At 44.3% G+C, this 21,848-nt stretch overlaps 4 protein-coding genes across 7 annotated transcripts; 1 reads left to right on the forward strand and 3 right to left on the reverse strand.

Moving 5' to 3' along the window:
- The first annotated feature begins 709 nt into the window (after positions 1–709).
- Positions 710–4,575, forward strand: tmdd1 (transmembrane and death domain 1). 4 transcript variants are annotated; one of them, XR_014732121.1, is made up of 6 exons: positions 710–842; positions 1,273–1,496; positions 1,747–1,866; positions 2,897–3,043; positions 3,470–3,819; positions 4,259–4,575. XR_014732121.1 is itself a non-coding variant. In XM_084680826.1 (5 exons), the coding sequence occupies exons 1-5, from the start codon at positions 757–759 to the stop codon at positions 3,760–3,762; spliced, it is 870 nt and encodes a 289-aa protein (XP_084536952.1). In that variant the 5' UTR covers positions 710–756; the 3' UTR covers positions 3,763–3,934. The 4 variants fall into 4 exon arrangements, 3 of the variants coding, with proteins under 3 accessions (XP_084536952.1, XP_084536955.1, XP_084536953.1); XM_084680826.1 differs by lacking the exon at positions 4,259–4,575 and having other exon boundaries at positions 3,470–3,934; XM_084680827.1 differs by lacking the exon at positions 4,259–4,575 and having other exon boundaries at positions 723–842; positions 1,317–1,496; positions 3,470–3,916.
- Positions 4,576–7,405: 2,830 nt separating this feature from the next.
- Positions 7,406–11,702, reverse strand: LOC146251886 (chitotriosidase-1). The gene is made up of 9 exons (XM_084680242.1): positions 11,190–11,702; positions 10,830–10,886; positions 10,458–10,608; positions 10,208–10,332; positions 10,013–10,079; positions 9,763–9,900; positions 9,527–9,613; positions 7,954–9,443; positions 7,406–7,545 (listed from the first exon to the last, which is right to left on the reverse strand). Exons 1-8 carry the CDS (start codon positions 11,441–11,443, stop codon positions 9,144–9,146), a joined length of 1,179 nt encoding a protein of 392 aa, XP_084536368.1. The 5' UTR covers positions 11,444–11,702; the 3' UTR covers positions 7,406–7,545; positions 7,954–9,143.
- A 1,104-nt stretch (positions 11,703–12,806) lies between these two features.
- LOC146251887 (solute carrier family 26 member 9-like) lies at positions 12,807–18,008 on the reverse strand. Its single transcript, XM_084680240.1, has 20 exons — positions 17,884–18,008; positions 17,559–17,698; positions 17,294–17,404; positions 17,026–17,201; positions 16,743–16,907; positions 16,444–16,596; positions 16,239–16,321; positions 16,011–16,158; positions 15,806–15,919; positions 15,600–15,677; positions 15,421–15,516; positions 15,233–15,339; positions 15,026–15,095; positions 14,831–14,923; positions 14,585–14,731; positions 14,152–14,406; positions 13,891–13,945; positions 13,281–13,417; positions 13,061–13,123; positions 12,807–12,909 (listed from the first exon to the last, which is right to left on the reverse strand). The coding sequence occupies exons 1-20, from the start codon at positions 18,006–18,008 to the stop codon at positions 12,898–12,900; spliced, it is 2,328 nt and encodes a 775-aa protein (XP_084536366.1). The 3' UTR covers positions 12,807–12,897.
- Positions 18,009–19,146: 1,138 nt separating this feature from the next.
- slc48a1a (solute carrier family 48 member 1a) lies at positions 19,147–21,372 on the reverse strand. The gene is made up of 3 exons (XM_084680371.1): positions 20,965–21,372; positions 20,401–20,568; positions 19,147–20,278 (listed from the first exon to the last, which is right to left on the reverse strand). The coding sequence occupies exons 1-3, from the start codon at positions 21,092–21,094 to the stop codon at positions 20,142–20,144; spliced, it is 435 nt and encodes a 144-aa protein (XP_084536497.1). The 5' UTR covers positions 21,095–21,372; the 3' UTR covers positions 19,147–20,141.
- Between the last annotated feature and the right edge of the window lie 476 nt (positions 21,373–21,848).

Consider the following 21,848-nt stretch of genomic DNA (forward strand, 5'->3'; position numbering starts at 1 on the left):
AGCTTTTTTGAGTTCAATAGCTTTAAAGCCGAGCAGAGCACAGCACAGCAGAGCATTGAATCAAGGGTTTTGAACGTGCCCCTTACCATTTGGGCTGTTTTTTTTGGTCTTCTTCAATCAATTGTCCTCTCTGAGGACCTTATTTAAAAACCAGAACTGAAATGAACACCAAAGTGAAAATCAGGTTTTTGGCCCACAGTTATACCTGTGGGTCCTCACAGACAAGCATAAATGCATCTTCTTGCTCTCATTAGCATCTAATCATATTTGTCCACAGGCTCAAACAGTGTTTGAGCAGTGAATGAATGACAGGCTTTTAGGTGCACTGTTATCCTACACAGAGGCAGCATTTCTAGCTTGTCAAGAAACACACAAACAGTGACAGTGAACAGAAATTGTTATAGCAGGGATATGATTAGGGAAGAGCCCTGGCTTCTGTTTCCTGTCAGAAGGAAAAGTACTTCATCCATTAACAATATGAGATGGACATAAAAGCACAACATTGTTGTCAGAATAGATTGGGATGAATCATAGCAGCCAATATGTTTTTTTTGGAAGGGAATTCCAAACGTGTTCCAAATCTAATGATAAATGATAGAGAAATTATGGTATGGACATGAGAAAAAATGTATTGAGTTTGAAGACTATGGAACATTACCTCCACTGTTCTACTACTCTGTGACACCATGAGTTCCGGATCATTGTCTAAGTTTGAATGTAAAGCGTCCAGGGAGGGTTGGGCCTGCTGCTTTGTGAATGGACACAAACAACAATCATGAGAGTCAGGGAAGTCCTCTCCATTCTCCTGCTCCTCCTCAGGACCAGCTTGGAGGAAGACACAGGTGAGATCCTGCTTTCTACAGCTGTCAGCTGTGCTAAATGGATCTGATCTGGAAAACCAAGATTTAGCTGTAATTAGTCTGAATTCTGGGGATACCCCACCTGTTGTGAGATGTTTTGTTATTCAGGGTTTAATTGTCACAGTTGGGGAGAGTGATATGACAGCTTTGTATCACACAGTGGTGTCAGTACTTGGTAATTGATTGGGTCTACTCTACCTCGGCTGCTCATTGCATCACAGAGCAATTGCATGACCTTGCATGATAGTCCAACCTTTACCTGTGACTGTGTGTCACAGTCATAACCTGCATCAACGCCAATCCCACATTTTTGATTCTGACAGTGAAGGTTTCTCACAAATGTACTGTTTGCTCTGGCAAGTCTGGCAAGAGTAGATTACTCCTACTAGATTCCATCCACTGTGAAACCCAGGTGTGATGTTAACCTGACCTATTCTTCGCTGCGGTGGCCCACAGTGGCAAAGGACCTAGGGGCTCACCAGCTGGAGCGTCTGGTGGAGCTGCTGACCAGCCAGGAGTGTGAAGACCTCCTGTCAGCCCTCTCTCACCCTGAGGAGGACATCTTCCAGAAGCTGGATCACCTTTCTCCGGAGAACAATCAGTTTGATTTGCAGGCCCGAGTCAGACGAGACACAGGTACGGATGCACTAACGTCACAGTTATAACGCCCCGTTCAGATTGGTTTGAATGAATTTGAATGCCTGTCCTGTCTGTCTGTCCTATCTCTATGTCCTGTCTGTCTGTCCTATCTCTATGTCCTGTCTGTCTGTCCTATCTCTATGTCCTGTCTGTCTGTCCTATCTCTATGTCCTGTCTGTCTGTCCTATCTCTATGTCCTGTCTGTCTGTCCTTGACCACGTGTGTGTGACTATGTGCTGACAACCAGACAAGGAGGCTCAGTGTAGGACATCTCTGACAGAATGGCTGCAGAAGCACGGAAAACAGACTTACTATGACAGGCTGGCCCGAGCCCTGCAGCAAATTGGCAGGACAGACATTGCCATAGGTCAGACATAAACACACACACACACACACACACACACACACTACATGACATCCACGAACTGTGTGAACACATGACTACTGTTCTTGAAATGCACATCTCAAAAATAAGAAAGATTATAAATTATTGTTAGGGTAGAAAGTTCTTCCTAAGCTGGTTCTGGCTTTGTTTCAGTCCATAACATAATTGCTTCATTAGTAAAAAATAAATAAGATCCAATTTAATTGGACTTTCAAAGCTGGCATATTTTGCACAATGCCAGTGTCTGGCATGTGTTGGGGTCCAGTGTGCAGGCAGTTCCACAGTCGAGTGGCGTCGGATATGAGGAGGTGTAAATGATCTGACAGAAGACTCTGTGGAGCTGACACCAGTCACAGTACAAACCATCTGCTGCCTCCATCATCTGACTTGGAGCGAGAGAAAGAGAGATGGAGAACGGGCTGAAAGAGGGAGGAGGAGGGGTGAATTGAAGGGGGAAAGAGAGAAAAGGACAGAGTGACAAGAGATGGAGAAGAGAGGCTAAGGGAGAGATTAAGAGAGAGAGAGAGAGAGAGCGAGAGAGAGAGAGAGAGAGAGAGAGAGAGAGAGAGAGAGAGAGAGAGAGAGAGAGAGAGAGAGAGAGAGAGAGAGAGAGAGAGAAAGAGAGAGGAAAGAGAGAGGAAAGAGAGAGGAGAGAGGAAATAGCAGAGTGGACTTCAAAACATTCCTTAGTCAATATTGCACACAAAAGCAATTCATGCTTGGATCAAAAAAAATGTACAAATAAAAAAAGCCCAATAACCAAAAACATGATTGCAATTATGAAAGAATCAACTTGCGCATGAAATATTGGCAGGTAATTGTTTAGTTAGAAAAGAGAGAGCAGTTGCTGAACAAATAAAAAAGAACACTGATTGACCAAAGCCTTTTGTAATCTTAGTCAAGAGGTACTCAGCTCTCAGTGAATAGCAATGACATCAAAAATGACTTTAGACCCACAGTAAAGTCAACAGTGTGACTAGCCATTCACAACACCAGTGATCTGTATTTACAGAGGTAGGGAAGAATATCAACCAGGACAAAAGCCTGAACATGAAGCGATATGTGGAGGACTACCACAAGCATGTCAACAACTTGGAGTTACCCATGGTCCAGACTGAGGATCACCCCCAAGCTGACCAGCAGCCCCAGGCCAGACAAGGTGAGCTTAACACCCCCAGAGGATGTCCTGTCATCCATGTAACCACATATTCACCATGAGAAGGGCTTGCATGTAGCTGTTTGGGTTGAACAGTCTCATCATATACTGTAGGTTAAGTAATCAAACACAACACTGTCGGCTACACTTGTGTTTTCCAATGTGTTTAGATTAAATGAGATTGGAAACGGTTGCCGTGGGCAGCCATCCAATTCATAACTAATCAACATCAACCTCATTTTATCAGCCAACATTTTCTCTAAGGATAACTGCAAATTCCCAAATTTAATTATCACCTGTCAATTCTTCTTTATATTATTCTCATGAGTGTTTTGATGACTCGGAAGTTTCTGTGTGGTTGACTGTTTGAACCTGCTGCTGGATTGTCACAGTGTGTTGTTGACTGCTTGTTGACTGGTTGCTTGGCAGTGAGGGACCTGAGATGGAGTGACCTGGAGCTGTTGGTGGAGAGGGCTCCAGTCCCTCCGTACCAGTGGCGCCCTCTGCAGGGGGCCTGGCCTCTCGTGTACGGCCTCCTGGCGGGCTTCGGTGGAGCCTTCCTCATCAGCGTGCCCCTTGTCCTCTTCCTGCTCCGTATCTCCCGTGGAGACCTGCTCAGCCTGTCCTGTAGCAGAGGAAGGTCCTCGTCCCAGAGACGCCATCGCCAGCCTAGCCAGAGACTGTGGACCAGAGAAGCTGGAAGCTGTGGAGATGGATCCTGAAACGTCCGGTGGAAAGGTCAGAGGTCGGCCCAGGTGACACCAGTTTCTGAACTGAGGGTAAGCTACAGCTGACGAGCAAATCAAATCAAATAAAACCATGCGTGCTCTAAATGCACATAGTCTTTATTGCTAATCTTTTTTTCAAATCCATCCAACATTTTCATCAACCAGTTTGAAACAGTTAAAAACCGAACATGCATTCTACACGACCTATCATGACCTTGGTCCCCCTCCCGTCAGAAGTGGCAAGAACCACAAGTGCCCAAGTAACTAAACAAGATGGCTACCGCACCACATTTGGGAAACGATGACGATAATTTGCTTTGTGATAATGCAGCAGTACTGCATGCCGTGTCTGCTGGAGTGATGCACAATTTTGTCCTGCCAGTGGCTGGAGGACGGGTGGTGTGGCAGATGCACTGGAACACGACTGTCGCGACCAAGGTTGTTCTGGTACTACTGTGACAGTGATGCCACTTTCCATTTCTCCTCCCAGTGATGGCGGCGTGCCCGTCTGGCGTTAAAGAACAACTAATTATCCAGGCTGGCGCCTGCTCTCCCGAGCCCAGCCGTACCTCCAGGGGCTATCCAACAGGCTAATAACAATGACAACGCTCCCAGACAATGGCATACTCTGGGCTGGGATGGTAGAGAGTTGGCAACACTGTGTCTTGTCCAAATTGAAAATAAGGAACTTTAATGGAGAATTGGAAATTGTGTGTTGGGATGTCTGTGTATTTTGTCTGAAACGACAGGGTTGAAGGAAGCTCTCTGAACGTCAGCGTGCCAACACAAGCATGCAGCAGCAGCCTACCGTAGGATTCTGTAACATGAAAAGTTACAAATACATGAACTGAAATGTCATTTTAAATGAAGACTTTGTGTACCATTGTGTTATTGTTACTTATTAATAAGACTTTCACAACACCAAAACTGAAAATATCCGAGCAGCTCTGGAGTGATTTCTATATTTTTGTATGCACATTTCCCTCATTCATAATTCCTGTTCCTTATAATTGAACTAATTACTTCATTATAAGCCTGGCCTAATGTGCTTCAGGAGCTATACAGTTTGGACTAACAAGTGGTACTAAGCAGCAATTAGAGGCAATTAGGTTATAAATCAACATCTAAATAAATTAGAATGCAAAGCGTTAAGGCTTCTACTCTGTGTGCAGAGGGCGTGTACCTGAGAATGTCAATACAAACATGGAGTCAGGCAACAGCCTCTCAGGTACATGAATACTAAACCTAGAATATCAAATGGATCGTTTGTGTCCTGCCAAAACAACGTTTTTTAACATTAAGCTTTTCTAAACTTTTGCTGTGTGTCAACTTGCCTGGTACACCAGTTAGTGCGTAACTTTCTGATTTGACTTTCAAAACATTCAAGTTGATTCAAAGGAAAAGGGGCACTGACTGGGACACTGACAGCTCCCTGTGACAACACAGAACTTCTTTCTCTTCATCTTTCCCCCAGGTGGCTGTTCATCCCCTGCTTCCACGGCTATGACAGGCTCACCTGCTGTGGGCTCACCTGGACGACAGTGAGCACGGGAGCCCAGAGCCAGCACTCTGTATGCCTGAGTGACTCCCACAGACAACATCCCACATGGGGCCTGTCTGTCTCAGGAGAGGCTCCCCCACCACAGTACAGGCTTGCCCCTTCAGGATCATGAAGAGCTGTGTGATACAAACACCACGTTCAGGCCCGACGAAGCACGGCACACACACTTTTGAAATGGAGATTTTCTTTTTTTAAAGCACTTCCACAAGATTGTTCAACGCTCTGCAGCATTGCTTATTCAGCAAGCTGGTGCCCGGTCAAACGTTTGACTGCTATTTTGTCCCCCTGGTCTATTTGGAGGCATTCCACTGTCCCTGTGAACGACGTACAGGCCTCTGAATGGGAGGCCCGCCTTCATTTCCATTCAAAGGGATGAAGAAATAGCAGAAGTCACGGCTGGAGAGAGAAATACTCCGACACCAAATTGACATTTGCAGCTCCAGCACAACGAATGAGCGGGGTGACGCTTTTCAGGCACATCCATTCTCATGTAGAACGGCTTTCTTTTATCCTGATGGTTTTCTATGGTTATTTAACAGCGTGCGGAGCCAGGACTTATCAAAAGAGGGCTGTCTCTAAAGATAGCACATCTGCCTCTTGTCATGGGGCTGCCTCAGCAGAAGGAGTCAGGAGTGCTGGCTGGATGGAGGTACAGACGGCCTGGGTGTGAGGGGTACCGAGGGGCTGCTCCGACAGGCTTCGTCCTTGATGTGCCCAGGCTGGGAGCGTCAAGCCCCGGAGCGGTGCTTACAGTCATTAAGAGCTCTAACTTCCCTGGGCCTACATTTGCATCTTCATTCATGGGTGGCAGGCCACAGAGGCTCAGCCATGAGTCTTCGCCCGTTCAATACATATGGAATCAGAGGAAACCAAATCGCCACATCTGCTCCTCATAGACACACAGGTTTTATTGTTTCACACCGTCTCAGCTTTTGGAACTTTCCCTCTAATGGTTTCCTTTGGGGGAATTTCAGTTTTTATCACTTATTAGAAGGACCTTCTGGCTGAGATCACAGATGTAGCCACAGTGCCATCCAGTGGAGATGGTTCCTCACTGCAGGCATTGGGTGAACGGGGAGATATTTCGCCACGCTGTGGGTGTTCTGTCTGTGTATTATGACACAGATGCTGTGCGATCTCACCTTGGCTAAGAGAATATATGAGACAGACAGTGTTAAGATCAATATTTCTTTCTTCCTTGTATGCCTACCAAGTAAGCCTAAGGCAGAAGAAACGCACCTGTTCATGGAACAGCAGCACCTTAATGGTGTTTCAAATACACGCATGCGTTCTCTTGTTTCTTTCTGGTGTACTGTATGAAAATAAATCCTTCCCTCCAATGACCCGTTTCCTCATTCTTTAATCACAACATGGTGTCTTCTTTTGATTTCCCTCATCCACTCTGAGTTTAATTAAACCTAAACAACAGTTAAACCCCCTTTATGACTGAGCTGTTGTGAGCGAGGAGAGAGGAGAGAGGAGCGAGGAGAGAGGAGCGAGGAGAGAGGTGTAAATAGAGAGAATGGAGGGTATTCGTGGACACCTGCGTGGGTTGTTAAATGAGATAGAAACTGGGCTCCCTCATGCCAAGTGTGACTGGCACAATCCTGCTCTGGCTGGACTGAAGTTTGATTGTGTTCCTCTGATATGGCACGAATGTGCACTCCACCAACCAAAGTTTGTGTAGCGCACTGAATGAACCCTGCAATTTCCAGCATGCCTTTTTGCATTACTATTCATCTAGGCCTTCAGCATTACCATGCATGATTTATAACATTAATGAAGTAATTGTGCACAAGTGATTGGATTAAGGCCATGTAATAACACACACAACACCCATGATGACATGTTGTCGCGCATTATCATGTGGCTTCCTGTTTGTACTCTGGTTTATAATGAGCTCCCCAGACATGCTCCACATTGCGCTGCTTTACATTGTCTACTCTAATTTCCCTGCCGAGGCTGAGAAGCCCTATAGGGAGGCTGCATCCGTATTAATCAGACCCATCCTTAGTCTTATGAGGTTCAAGCAACACACCTGTCACTCTGTAATGAGCTGATTGGACGATAAGAGCAGGGATCACCAGGGCATCAAGATGGCCCCTCTCCACAGTGGGGTCCAGGACTCATCTGCCGCAGATGCCCAGACACCTTCCTTCACTCACTCACTCACTCACTCACTCACTCATTTCATTTAGTCATTGTTGATGTTCTACCTAGAAATGTTGAAAAAAAAAAAAAAGATCAGTAGTCTATGTGATGTTGCGTGTGATGTTCTCATGAATCCACAGTTCAAAAAGATCACTTTGTGTCTGATGTCAGCAAATTATTTTCATCAATATCCATTTGAAAAGACCCAGACCAAAAAACACGCAAAAAGCATCTGAGATAACAGTGTTAACATCTATCTGAGAACCAACACATGGCCAGTTACTCTTATCTCCAAACTGCTTTGTGTCATCAATTTACAGGAAATTTTATCAAAGGAATTTTACAACAAACACTGTCATAACACTGAAAGTGTATGTTTTTTGTTACTCAGGCAAAAAGAGATTGAGTAGCAAATTATACCAAGCTTGGGCCAATGGCATAATTGGACATTAGATAATTAAGCGTCCTCTTACGAGAAGCAGTCTTTCTCATGTTATGTCTCAATTAATCACCCGGGAACGTTCAATTCTTGGGGCCTTTAATTGCCATTGGCCCTGTGGGGTGAGACAACAGACAACATTCATTTATATTAGATATGAGTGGTCAAATTTGCTCCCAGCGAGTCTGTTAATGAACCCTGTCCAAAGGCGACCCATTTTGCTGATACGGCACAATGAAGATTTATGATCTCTCTGCCAGTAAACGTGGCTTGTTAACAAAGCCTAATCGATCTTCCACACAGTCTTCCCAACGCATGTACATATGATAAATTGATGTGTGTTGATGAACGCCAAACAAACAGTAACTTGAAATTGAGAAGTGGATTATAGGAGGTGCTCTGAGAAACTCAAATGACTCCCACACATTTCTAAGATAGCTTTCATACTCTACCCAGACCTGCTCATATCCCATTGAGCAGATATTAATGATGCAATTTCTTTATTTATGTGCAGGACATGTCAACAAGTTCTAATGAAAGGTCAAAGTCTGATATTGTTGAAATGGTGCTCAATATATAGACAGATGAAGAACCTAATAAAGACTACTCATGCTGCACTGTATGTTTTGACCAAACATGCAACACAAAATTTGGATAGAACTAAAAACAACAGAGTAGAACTACAGTGACAATACATCACAAATGGTGCTTTTCAAGATATTACACCAGCTTTGACGTGTCCAAGTGTCAGATCCTGAGCGCTGGCTGGCTCATAGTATCTCAATATTACAGGGTTGTTTAGGGGCTTATGCACAGAGAAAAAGTCAGCAGTATAGAGAGGAAGCTATTAAAAGCAAAGGGGCTCTCCCACTGCTCCAAATGAAAGCTGATGGCCGCAGGAACCCTGTAATTACCTGTGGTGCCAATTTGCTGGAGAGTAGAGGGGGACCAGAGGACCAGGTGTGTGCCAGAATTCCTTAGGATGATTTCTTAATAGGCTCATAAATCTATTCATGCGCAGAGAACACAGTATCTATCTGCTATCACTACCTGCCGTTAGGCTGGTATAGGAAAGTGTGTGTGCGTATGTGTGTGTGTGTGTGCGTGTGTGCGCGTGCGTGCGCGCGTGTGCGAGTGTGTGCGAGTGTGCGCGTGATTGTTTTCCACATAAGCAAGAAGGAACGCTCATTAACAGACACTGAGTACACAAACAGATCTGAGCACTCAGACCGAGGTGGTGTGTTGCCTATGTGACACCATGTCATGGCGGACGCGATGACGGTGACAATGGTGGTGGCCAAGGTGACGGTCCCGGGTAGAGGAACCGTGGCGATGGTGGTGCCTCTGCTGATAGTGGTGTGGCGAGCGGTGATGAGGTGTGTGGTGATTCCTCCGCCTGAGAGAGGACCTCAGCAGCCTGGTGAAGGGGGAGGAGCCACGGCCACATAGGGTCCCAGTAGGGTCGTCGAGGCCCAGGGACCACACTGAGGCTGCCCGCACACCCACTCTCCTCAGCTGCCGGAGCTAGGAGGCAACGGGAGGGACTTGAGCATATGGACGGACACAACACAGTACAGGATTGAGGCACTGTGCTTGTAGGCATGTACCTTTCCCCACAGGCTGGTTCCATGTCTCTCAGAGCTGAGCATGTGGTCATCAGGATGAGCATGGGAGGTCCTCAGAAAGTGGCACATCTGAGGAGAAGAGCAGACAAGAGCCAGCAGGTCCAAACCCAGGACCGCCCAGTAGGCAGCGTCAACCCTACTGGAGCCAAACCCCTTAGTTCATCAACAAACAGATGCTATTTTGTCAACACTTTATCAACATTTTGATAAGTGTTTACCTGCGTGTGATTCTCTGAGTTCCACTGTAAGCTGGTCTCATGCTCCAGGGTCCACAGCCCCGGAGCTGAGACATGGAATCCCAGGGTCAGCTTCTGAGACTCCACTCCCTGTGACAGCCAGTATGTCACCAGATGGTTCTGAGAAAATGATGGCAAATACGAATCTGTAAATGAGGGGTGCAAACTAAGGCAAATATCCTACAAACAAGGAATGGATAGAGGTGGTGCAGTGCACTATGTAAGGTCTGACCACATCTGGTGCTGCCTGCAGTGGCCGCTGAAGGTCATAAGTCAGAAAGGAAATGAAGTCCACATATCTGAGGGATACAATGAAGTATAGTTAGGACATCCCGTTTACTTGAGGTGAGGTCACCTCCTAAGGGTGCCAGACTGTGTAGCACAAACAATATGATGTCAAAATGGGGTGGTGGTGTGTTGAGCTGACTGGGAGAAGGAGCGTGCATCAGAGCCCTGGAGGTCAGGGTCCTCCAGCCCTGGTACAGCTGTGGAGAGGAGCAGGGTCTCTCTACCAGACACACCGGCCTCCTCCTGGAACGCCCCCTGCAACTCCTACACCGACACACACACACACACACAAACGAGAACAGACCCAGATGTAAAAAATAAGGCTGTTACGAAACAGAAAACACACATGACAAGTGACATCAAGTGACAACGTGCATGGAATGTCTTGCCTTGAGAAACAGAGTGAGGAGAGTGTCATTATTCTGGGCTCCAGGCAGCCACACCAGGTCCAGACCATCAGCGCCCTCCTGCCTCAGGCACTGCACCGCTGACTGCACAAATGTCTTTCGCCTGGGGAAGTCTGAGGCTATCTCCAGAAGCCTGTGATGGGGAAGTTACAAGATGCCACTGTTGAAGAGAAAACTTTTCAAACTTATTTTTATATGGTCTTTTTCTAATAGTTTTACTTTGCTTCCATGCTTGGAAATCCTGAAGGCAATAAACTGTCTGTGTGACACTGGCTCACTAAAACACAGTGTTTACGAGGATTCTTAGATGAAAGATCTGTACTTTGTTGTCCTGATACTTTGTTGTCCACTGACCTTGTGGTAATGGAGGTCCATCTGCCTATGGCTAGCAGCATCTTTAGGTCAGGATTACTTTGGAGGCAGAGATTTTAAAACAGATTTGCATATAGCCATAGCACAAGTCAGTCAATTAGAAACACCAACACATGCATGTTCACAGTACTCTTAGCTATACTCATGAATAAACACACAGACCTTGGCCGGGTTTCCCAGGTTTGTTAAGAAGCCATTAACGCTAAGATCTTCTTAAGAACGTTCTAAGAGCGTTCTAGAGCGTTCTTAAGACGCTCTTAGCGTTAAGAGCTTCTTAATGAATCTGGGAAACCCGGCCCTTGACTGTAGACCCTAGAGTAAGGTCTACACCATGCTACACACCTGTCTTTGAGACTGCTGAGCGAATTCCAGGCTGCCTGATCTTGGTCGGAGAAGGGCAGGATGTGGTCATCAGGAGCCAGGTCCAGGGAGGCGTAGATGATGTGTGTGCAGAGTAAAGGGTCCACTTGGTCCAGGTGGAAAGAGGGGACATCAGGATGGGGTTGTGTCTGACTGGTCACATAGCACACCAGCCTGTGTTCTGTCTGTTGACAGAGGGCTTCACACAGAGAAGCAACAACCAACACTGTAACCATTCTGGAGAGGACTGCTATTAGAACACAGGAGGAAGCAGGGGTGGAACCACAGCTCTCTACACATCAGTGGGTACCCCATGGAGAGGGTGGACAACTTAGAACACCCTGGTGTTTTAGAATGCCATGGACCTGGTCCTGTAACACAGACCCTGTGGTGAGGTAGTCACAGAGAGAGAGTATCCCCAGATACTCTGGAGTCTGTACGCCAGCACCATGGAGAGCATCCTGACAGGGAACAACACTGCCTGGTATGGGAGCAGCACCAGACATCACTGCAAGGCCCTGCAGAGAGTGTTACGGTCAGCAGAACGTGTAAACTGATGTTAACCTTCAGAGTTGTACTTACCCATATAGACCAACAGACTGAAGGAAGCAAGTACTTCTGGGAAAAACAGAAACGTTTTATTGTTGAGGAGCTAGATGAATTATTTAGCAGGACAACATTTCACAGTGTGTCACTGGTGTGGTGTGTCATACCTGCTGTCACATTCATGTCAGTCCAACTCCAGAGTGCAAACAATCCCGTTGATACACGGCTGAGATTTAGACAATCGCTGTGTTTAGCAAGACAAATACCATAAATCCACAGTTTCCTACCAGGGTGAGGCTTGTTCTGGAGGCTCAACCTGTAGTTCACATTCTATTACACCAGAGGGAGCCAGAATCCATTAGCCTAGTTGTGTTGACATGGTGGTAGTTGTAATAATACACTGTTAAAGTACTTTACTTTAACAGAGACAGATTGAAAAGTCAACTGCAATACAGATGCCTAAGATGTCTAACTACTCTAATCAAATCAAAATAGTGCAGTTAGGCTTCTAATAAGTTGCCTGCATGGCTCAGACTGACCAGGTAAAGTGAGGTAAAGTGAGCTTTGTGGTGTTTTTATTTCCACACTGAAATTAAGAATTACAGTACAATATACTGTATTGTATATCAATAACACAATAAAACTTTATACAAATCAGCTTGTCGCCAGTAAGCTGTCTATGGTCAACATAAACCTTCAAAATCCCCAACACCCTACTCTTATTCTATCCATGATCCTACTGCATGAAAAAACAACATTGGTTCCCATCCAACAACAGAAAAGCTATATATAAGCTAATATTAAATCACAGAACAGACAAAGAACACTACCTGTCTGACCATCAGTGTGTAATAGCTTGACCTACTTCTCTTATTGACAGTTGGATTAGCGTTGTGACGTCAAGGCAACATCTTAGCCGGCCTAAACAACACAACTAGACAAACTGCTACTTCAAATTCTTGTAAAAGTGTTCAGTGGGAGATAAGTCTTTGTGATCCGTGATTTATTCAGTATTATCTGCTTTCGATATTAGGAATAGTAGTCAAGTCAATATTTATACAAAAAAATTTTTATTACAAATTATCAATGTGTAATCAATGTAATTAGTTAATTTGTTCATTTCTTCCACTAAAACTTCATGCAGTCAAAACATCTCCTGTTGATGATAAAATAATATTTTAGAAACATTTTAGGCTTTGTGGTAATAAAAACGTAGTGTAAGAGAAGTCACCTTTAATTTGCATTATCCAGTATATCCAGATTAAATATTGTACAGAACATCTAGTGTATTCCCAGGACCTCCATACCTGTTCCAGATCCATGTCCTCCTCATGAATGTCAAGGGCAAGTTCTTTCCTCTCCTGTTCTTCCTGGAAAGTGCATAGAGAAGAACACTTGATTCATGCCTGAGTTGTGTGAGTTTTCTGTTTACTTCCAGATAAGATGGTGAAGGCTGGAGAGAAAGGGGGTAAACAGAGAAGGAGGGTATCAACCAGCAACACAGATAAGAAAACTAGCAGGACATGCCTTGGTAGAGGCTCCTGAGCCTGTCGACCTTTCCTGAGCGAAGAGGACGGCGTCATGGACGGAGATGAAGAAGTGACTGTGAGCGATACTGCCCTCTTCAAATACCCCTCCCCCTACCAGTTCTTCATACACCTGGGCTGCAAACAACGCAAGTAACAGATACGGGGGGGGGGGGGGGGGGGGGGGGGGGGGATGGTTAAACCACAGAGCAGAAGTCCATGACCTTGAAAACCCTCTGTGATGCTGGGATTGACTCATGAGAACATGTAGACAAGAAGGAAGGAACCCCCTTAACTATTCTTTGGTTGTGTGTTTTATTTAAAAGGTACAACAGTGAATAGTTTTCTAATCACATTCAAATAAATGCCAACCTTCTCTTTTCATTTAATGAATCATTTGTTTATCAACCGTGTGTCCTCTCTTCCAGGAAAGGATTGATCATTAACTGACCAAGAAGTCAAAACTCTGTTGTCTTGTATTTGTCTTTTCCAGTAAAAAATATTACTCAATATTACTGCTATCCTGTTTCCCAGACAACTGCTTTATCAGTGCTGCATCAGGTCATCTGTTTGATGGAGTAGCTGCTACTGTGCGTCAGAGCAGAGCTTACCTTGAACATTAGCCAGGTAGAGACTGATCCCCAGCTTCTCATAGCTTGAACTCATCTGTGGAGAAAACATTACAAATCCTAAAGTTTGTCAATACAAGTTTACCTGTGTATTTCACAGTTTCACACAGACAAAGCCAACTTTGTTTCAACTTCAACTTTCAACTTCAACTGACACAATTCCTATGTACTGTGTAGACCTGATCAATGTGATATGTCACTTCTCTTAATCTTTCTGTGTCTTGAGACCAACCAGGACCTGACCTTGGTGAGGACTTTGATACCCATCAGATCAATAAAGCAGACCCCTGCCAGGTCCAAGATGAGGGTGTGGAAGGGTTGAGGCTGGGTCTCCAGGGTGGCAGGGGAGGGGTGGGCCTGGTCAGGGTCAGGTTTCTGCTCCTCCTGCTCAATGTCACTGCAGTGGAAGTTGACATAGCATGTGGGCGGGTCAGGCTTGTTGGCGCTGCTGTCACCGGCCATGTCAAAGTCATTCTGCAGCTCCAACTGTGAAATGGTCTGGAGCACCCCAGAAAAGTTAAACACTTCTAAAGCAAGAATAACATAGTCCTAAAATTGTGACCAAAATGAATCCTTAATTTGAAATGTATATTTTTACATTTACACTACATATCAAAATCCGATGACCATAATTTTTTCTCCTGACAATAAAACAGCCTTGACCCTGACCTCTCACCTGAGACTTCATGGTGACCAAAGAGCTGAGCTTCCTACTCCTGGTCTCCTCAGCCTGCTCCTGTTTGGCTTGTTGCTGTATCTTCTTCTGCTGCTCTTTCAAGAACTTCCTCCGAGCCAGGAGAAGCTTGCCTGGGTCCAGCCCGGTCTTTACACAAATAGCCATACATACTTTAATTATTTAAAACCCTGGATGTGGAAGCACCATTCTAAACATGACTGGCCTCACCCTGCGGACATACCATACCTTTTTAATGACCTTCCTTCGAAATATTTCCACATTGGCAAAGTAGAGAGGAGAGCAGTAGTTTACTATTTTCACTCCCTTTACAGACTGCAACTGTGGAATAGCAATACAAAACAGACATAAAACATATCTCAAACCACCAGAACAACACACAGTACTGTAAGCATAGAGTATCCAGTGTGGGGTGTGCAGTACCTTGCTGTAGACCTTGGGGTTTCTGTAGATGTCTGTCTCTGTGACCTGAGCCACCTCTGAACCGTTACGACTGGGAGGAACACAACCCAAGTGGAAAAGTCTCATTCACTGTTCTACTACTGGATGTTATGATCTTTCTTTCTATGATTGATTGGTCACATGTAACATTTCCAATCTGTGATACTGTTTCAAACCAAAAAGACTTACAACTGTGTCTGGAAAATTACCACAAGGATTGAGAAGCCTACTCCAATGGCAACTCCGTAAGGCAAGCTCAAGAAGAAAGTGGCAAGGAACGACACCACCCACACACACTGGATAAGAGAGAGGATGAGATGTACAGGACAAAAAATGACAGCAAAATCTTGCTTTTTATTGGGTTTGCTTTCACTTACACAGTCCAGCTTGCTCTTCTTCCACAGGAAATATGGGTCAGATAGTTGCAATAGAGTGTTCTTTAGGTTGACTGCTATCAGGGCTCCAAGAACCGACTGGGATTAGACATAGACACACTCACCATGATGAGCTCAGCAATGATGAATCAAATATGAAGTATAATGTTGTTTGTGAATACCTTTGGGAGAGGTTTCAGGAAGGCCCCCAAGGCTAGCATGGTGACCATGACCACCAGCATCACACATAAACTGGCAAACTGGAAAAGCCGGTTAAACAGCCAGTGGATTAGTGACATACAGAGACAAGAATTAAACCTACTGTATAGAAACATTGCTTTGTCCTATATACCAGCAAATCATCCAGCCCCCCTGAACGTGAACTGACCTGTGATGTCCCTCCAGCACTGTCCACTGCCAAGGTGACGGACAGGGCACAGCAGATGACGTGGATCTTGAAGAAGGACCCCAGGAAGTTACTGCAGCCCAGAGCCAGCATCTCCTGCATGGAGATACACACTTGTTCCAGAAAGCTTGTGGAAAGGGCCCTCCAGATGGGTTTCACGTCCTGACTTGTGCTTGCATGTGAGTACCTGGTTGGGATCCACATCATAGCCATGCTTGGCTCCCAGTGTCCTGCCCATGGCTAAGTTGATGACGTAGCCCACGATGGCCAGGGAGAAGGCTGTGCTCAGCATGTCCTCCCACTGACTCACTGTGGGAAGGATCGGGGCGGGGAACCTAGAAGATGCGGAGAGCATTTCTTTGATTAATGTTTAGATGGCATCGCTGAACTATTATTAGTGTTTGGTAGCACTTACCCAAGTGGTATTTCTCCAACTATATCCATGTGATATATCTCAGGAAGATGCAGGGGTCCAGAGATAGCTGTGGCACCCACCACCTTTGAACAAAGGAACATAATGTATGTGGATTTCTCATGTGTTTCCTTTCTAGTAGGTTGTTTAGCAAGAGTCCTATCAACTAATTTCTTAAGTTATCAAGTTTCTAGTGGGCGTCACTCACTATGATGATCTCCATAGGGATGGGGAAGGGAAGCTTGTGGCGGTAACGTGCCCCCAGCTCCTTCACCACTATGAGAACCACACAGCTGACCAAGGCAAAGACAAGCGAAGCAACATTGGTCTGGGGAAGTCCACAGATGATGTCCACCAAAGTCTTGGATGCAAACAGATCATTGTAGAAAAATATGGTTAATGCATTCAGTCATTGTCAAATACCAATCTATATTCAGTGTATCCCAGTCCCATACCAGTCTACACTGAGGTGTAGTATACATAATATACACCAATCCTCCCACTTACATAAATGGTTGCCAGCGGTCCACTGTAGGGTGGCACACTGATATCAAAGATGTACTTGAGGACAGAGATGAGAATCTGAAGTCCTGCAGCAGTCATGAAGCCTCTGACAAAGGACTCCGACAGGTAGATGGCCACAAAGCCAAACTGCATCAAGCCCAGGCCCATCTGCTCCCACAGGATTGGTGAACATGACATGAACATGAACAAGGATAAACTGTTCCTTATAAGCTGTGACAGCAAACTAGAAGTAGTAAAGACAGTGACAGGCTGAACCTCTGGGTACCTGTATTACAGCTGTGAGGCAGGCCAAGGTCCCAGAGATGCCGAGTCGAACCTGGTTCATCTGCTCCTCGTCCACCACGGTGGCATTGATAGTGGAGTTGAAATGGCTAAAGTCAGACTCCGGCGCCAGCCTCAAGCACACCATGCCTACCATGATGCTCAGCACAGCAAAGGTACCTGAGGAATGTGGACGCAGAGGGCAGAGAAGACACTTTACGCCTGTGTTGAAAGATGGAGACAATGTCTAACTTAAGTTGTCCAGGATTTACCTGGGACCATTTGATGAGCGGTTCCCATAAAGAAATAAGGAATGAGGGGGAAGAAGGAGGAGTAGAGGCCGTTGACAGGAGGCAGGCTGGCCAGGAGGGCAAACGCCATGCCTATATAGAGAAAAAAAATATGAGTCAGCATTTTAACAATGCCAAGACATCAGAGAAACCAACTCTATTGATTTCTGTGAGAATCATGTTCAACATACAACCAGTTATGCAGCTCAATGCAATTTTGGTGAGAGAAGAAGAAAGAGAGACAGACCCTGGGGGACCTGGATGGTGCCTGCGCTGACCCCACTGATGACATCACACAGCAGGTTCTGCTTCACTTTGTATTTGGGCAGCCAGCTCAGCACAGGCATGTGTCTGTATAGCAGAGCCTTGAGTCGATACCCAGAGCACCTAGCACACAGCAAGTTCCAGAGCTGGTTAAAACATTCTTTGATGTTCCATAACTGATCCCCCTTCCATTCAGTAGTACTGTGCACAGAGTTACAGAAGAAGGTATGGTTTCAAACAGAAAGTTTGATGTTCACTGCTTATGGAGGAGCGCAAGGTCCTTCATGGTCCGGATGGAGATCCAGTACCTGAAGAGTTTCCGAACTTTCTCCTTTATGGGGAAGGTTCGTGTCTTCTTCTCAAACTCTTCATCGAGGTCTGGGAGAGTGTAGGCAGGTCTGTTGATGACATAGCGGGGGCGGACCTTTTGCATGGCTGCAGCCTATCAGGGGAAAACTAGGTAACATTCATATCCATGAATGGTGAATGAGAGAACCACAGTGCACATATTATTCCACTGGGGAAGAAATGCTACTGACCCTGGGTGGAGAAGAGTAAATACAGTAGCTTCATAACACTTTTGTAATTTACCAATGATCTTTACACAAACATTCCATCCGCACACCCTTGGTGACCAATTGTGGCCTTACAGCAGAATAAAGATAGATAACTTTCTTGTGTTGCCTCTAGGTTTCTAATATGACCTTGGTGCAGCTGGCAGGCCCAGAACCATTGCTCATGAGCAGATAACCATTTACACCTTCCAGTCTTTCTAGCTATGACCTGGTAGCAGGGAGCTTGAGAATCATGCAAAAACATTAAAATCATATACTCTTGTCAGTTACTTAAATTAAAATACCCAGCAAAAAGCACATTTGGAGATCAAAGTAATATAAAAATACAACAGAGTCATTTAAAATATATTTGTCACAAGGACTGCTTAAAACACTCCATGAATATCTCCACAATCTTGCAAACTAGCAGGGCTATATTTATGTGTTTGCTGCGTACCTTAGAGTTGGAGCGAATTGCGTGATTGGCATTGATTGCTGATGTGATAGTTATCCTCAAGTAAACCTGTGGGGTGGATGCTTGATCTTATACTGGTGCTACTGTACGCCCTCACCTGACCACCCATCTCAAAGGGGAGGAGTCATGGCAGGCACACTCTATACTTATCTGAGAGGGAAACTGCTCAGATTTACTTTAAAAATATTGATTTTTTTAAAGGTCAAACAGGAACGAGACAATACTTCAGGCATATTTACTAAAGTTGTAAAGAAAGCTTGGATGAGGTTTCTTAAAATTAGAACTAAAAAGATTTTTTCGATTTAGAAAATTCGTTATTTTGTTGACTGAGAAATATCATGACATTTATGACATGTTTAGGTCATGTTTTTGCCTGATGCTAATTCCAAACATAATTTAAGAACATCTCTTTCTCACAGTAAATGCTAGATCTACTTCAATAAAAAAATTAAGGACGGCATTCAAAATTATGTAAGGTCAAATTTACATAGTTCACAGTTTGGCACTCCATGGCTCAAAAAAACACACACCTCTCAACGTAATACATGTTATATTACACTTTATTATTGGTCATTTCAATAGTGAAGTTCTGGTGTAAAATCATAAATACAAAGATTAAAATATGGCTACTGTTGACATACACCACACATCAATTTGATATTATAAGAGTGCAAATATATAAACAATGATTAACAATAGTAATCTAAAGATGGGAAACATCAAGTAATGGAAACAAGCCTTTAACATTCAAATCTCTTCCATTACATTCATAAAACTTTCACTTCCAACATCTTCTATTTTAATATGGTAATCAACATCAGAATACCAGCTTTGAGAGTGCAAATTAGTTTAGCAATAGCATTGTTTAAAGTGCAATAATTTACCACAACCAGACGGTAAAAGAGTTATCTTGGAAATAAAAACAATAACATGAAAAAGTAAGGGTGGCTGAGAAAGTGTACTTCCCTCTAGTGGCAAAATAAAGAACAACAGGGAGATCAGAAGAGCATCTCTTCACCTTGCTAACTGTAACATTTGCTCCTAAATTATCCTCTTAAAATGAAGCAATACATTAAAAACAACATTTAAGATAAAATAACACTTGTGTCATTTTGAACAGTTGAAGCTATCCAAAAGAGACAGAACCTCTTGTAGCCTCTGTAGCCCAATCTGTATCCAGCTAAGCCACTCCACAAATAGGCTTGTAAGTCTTAGAGACATAAGCCTCTAGTCATGTCATTGATGCAATTGTTAATGGCTCCTGACACTAATAAATCAAGTAATGTGTTAAGTAGGCTACATATGGGAATATTTGGTGATATAAAATAGGGCTTATCCGGAGCGTGCAACAAGGTGGGGATAAAAGGTACAATGATTTTGCATCCAGTCACATCAGCTTGTAATCTTCTATATTTCTTCCTTGTTTGTCTTTGACTAGATTCTTACAACCCTTCTTTGACCAGATCACAGAACTCACTGCTGTTAGCCAGCCAAACACCAAACAGTCTGTCCCAGTCGGATGGCTGTGTGGTTAAGATCAAAAGTCACTGAGAATGCTTATGTCAGCAAACTCCTGCCGGTACCGATGTGAGTACAGGGCCAGGAGAAAGGACCACTTGAGGGTCAGGAAGCTACAGGCACAAGTCAGATAGAGGCTCCGTGGGTCAGTCAGAGCTGCAGGACAGGAAGAAACATTTAGACTCTGTCAGACTAATCTGTATAGGGGGAATCCTCATTCCGTAGTGACAAAGTGTGTGTAGATGTTTTAGTAGTCTAAGCTAGAGAGAGAGACTTACATTGCTTCTGTGTGATGGCTAGGGTCAGGAAGGTGGCAAAGCCCACCAAAGCTAAAACAAAGAACAGAACACCAACAACGATGAAGAACTTGAGTCCCTTCAGCCAGGTGCGCCAGTAGTCTTGCAGGTACATGATGTGAGTGACCAGGGCCCAGAACGCCAGAACTCCTGTTAGAGGACATACATAAATAGATAGTATCCATCATATCCAGCTCCTAACCCCCAGAGAGACTAGGCTACTGGGGCGTATCCAGATAGCCCATGTTTAAGTCATGTCTAAACCAATTATTTGTGATGAAGATGGGAAGACAAGGATTCTTTGGAAGAATAGCATTGCTGTACAGTATTAATTCAGTTTCGACATGAGGTTTGCCGGAGTGTACTAATGATTATCTCCTCGTGTGATGCCTAAGCCTATTCATCCACACAATACCTATTTTACATTGTATAACCAATGAAGGTTGCACTTGAAACATCAAATGACAGAATATTACAATCGGCAAAACGTCAACTGTAATGTAATCAAGGTGTGGTGTGGACCAACTTGTTCCAGCTTGAACCTACCAGACAAGCCGCCCATAGCCGCCGTCCATGGTTGTTTGTATGCAATGTTCCAAACAAGGAACGCCGAAAAGCCAACCAGCATACCTAAGGTAGCATATCCTATACTGATGTACGTTCTTATGTTCGCCATTAAATCACCGATTCAAAATAGCCTTCGAGAATCAAATAGAAAATGGTTTTGACCCACCAACAGATTACCACATAGCTAGCGGGTGATTGTCATTTTTGGTTCAGTACTGTAGACTACTTTCAAAAGACGCTCATCTAGAACAATTCAGTGGGTCCAATAATAATCGGTCATTTCTCGGTTATTTGTGTAACAATATGTCTAGCTACACTAATCCCTTTTTACACTAATGATTGCATGGCAATAAACCGACCGCGACGTACAGTAGCAACAAAATATCTATGTCGTCAACACAGGATGACCCAAGATATTTTTCAATAGATATCAAACTTTCGTTATTTTATCGTCTGTTTCCAGTCAACACAGGTTATATTTAGGTGGTTTTGGAAGATTAAATGTTGTTAAATATAAACTACGTTGATATAAACTCGTTTTTACTGCTAATAGGGATGTCTATTAGGACTTTTTCAAAGCAAGCAACTGCAGTTAACGATCGCTGTTCACAAAACATCTTTGCTCTGAAGAAAGCCCCAAGTGACGGGAGCAACGCCACCAATGGAAACAATTACAACTGCGGGCTACAAGAGGAACCACATGGTTCCATGCTACATGATCACGTTTAGATTACAGTTCTGTTGGCTGTTGTCTTGTCATTTAGGTGATTTGGATGTGTTTCCATACATTATCCCATTATGTTTTCGTTTTGCACTGCTTTCCTGTGTGGTTATATGTCAGTACAAACCACATCCTTTTCTTC

The sequence above is a fragment of the Hypomesus nipponensis genome, chromosome 18 (genome assembly GCF_054491055.1).
Source record: "Hypomesus nipponensis isolate SF chromosome 18, ASM5449105v1, whole genome shotgun sequence".
NCBI classification, from domain to species: domain Eukaryota; kingdom Metazoa; phylum Chordata; class Actinopteri; order Osmeriformes; family Osmeridae; genus Hypomesus; species Hypomesus nipponensis.

Bases quoted from the DNA above. Each gene is read 5' to 3' on its own strand.
- tmdd1 (XM_084680826.1), top strand. From the start codon at position 757: ATGGACACAAACAACAATCATGAGAGTCAGGGAAGTCCTCTCCATTCT. The intron at 1,867-2,896 runs GTCAGACATAAA...CTGTATTTACAG, and splicing joins CAGGACAGACATTGCCATAG to AGGTAGGGAAGAATATCAAC. The intron at 3,044-3,469 runs GTGAGCTTAACA...GTTGCTTGGCAG, and splicing joins GCAGCCCCAGGCCAGACAAG to TGAGGGACCTGAGATGGAGT.
- LOC146251886 (XM_084680242.1), bottom strand. From the start codon at position 11,443: ATGGTTACAGTGTTGGTTGTTGCTTCTCTGTGTGAAGCCCTCTGTCAA. The intron at 10,887-11,189 runs GTGTGTAGCATG...CTGCCTCCAAAG, and splicing joins CTCAGCAGTCTCAAAGACAG to TAATCCTGACCTAAAGATGC. The intron at 10,080-10,207 runs GTCAGCTCAACA...TGTATCCCTCAG, and splicing joins GATGCACGCTCCTTCTCCCA to ATATGTGGACTTCATTTCCT.
- LOC146251887 (XM_084680240.1), bottom strand. From the start codon at position 18,008: ATGCAAAAGGTCCGCCCCCGCTATGTCATCAACAGACCTGCCTACACT. The intron at 17,202-17,293 runs GTAAATCCTGGA...CACATTCCTCAG, and splicing joins CGCTCATCAAATGGTCCCAG to GTACCTTTGCTGTGCTGAGC. The intron at 16,597-16,742 runs GTAAGTGGGAGG...TTTGCATCCAAG, and splicing joins GACCGCTGGCAACCATTTAT to ACTTTGGTGGACATCATCTG.
- slc48a1a (XM_084680371.1), bottom strand. From the start codon at position 21,094: ATGGCGAACATAAGAACGTACATCAGTATAGGATATGCTACCTTAGGT. The intron at 20,569-20,964 runs GTAGGTTCAAGC...GTCCTCTAACAG, and splicing joins GGCTATGGGCGGCTTGTCTG to GAGTTCTGGCGTTCTGGGCC. The intron at 20,279-20,400 runs GTAAGTCTCTCT...CCTGTCCTGCAG, and splicing joins AGCCATCACACAGAAGCAAT to CTCTGACTGACCCACGGAGC.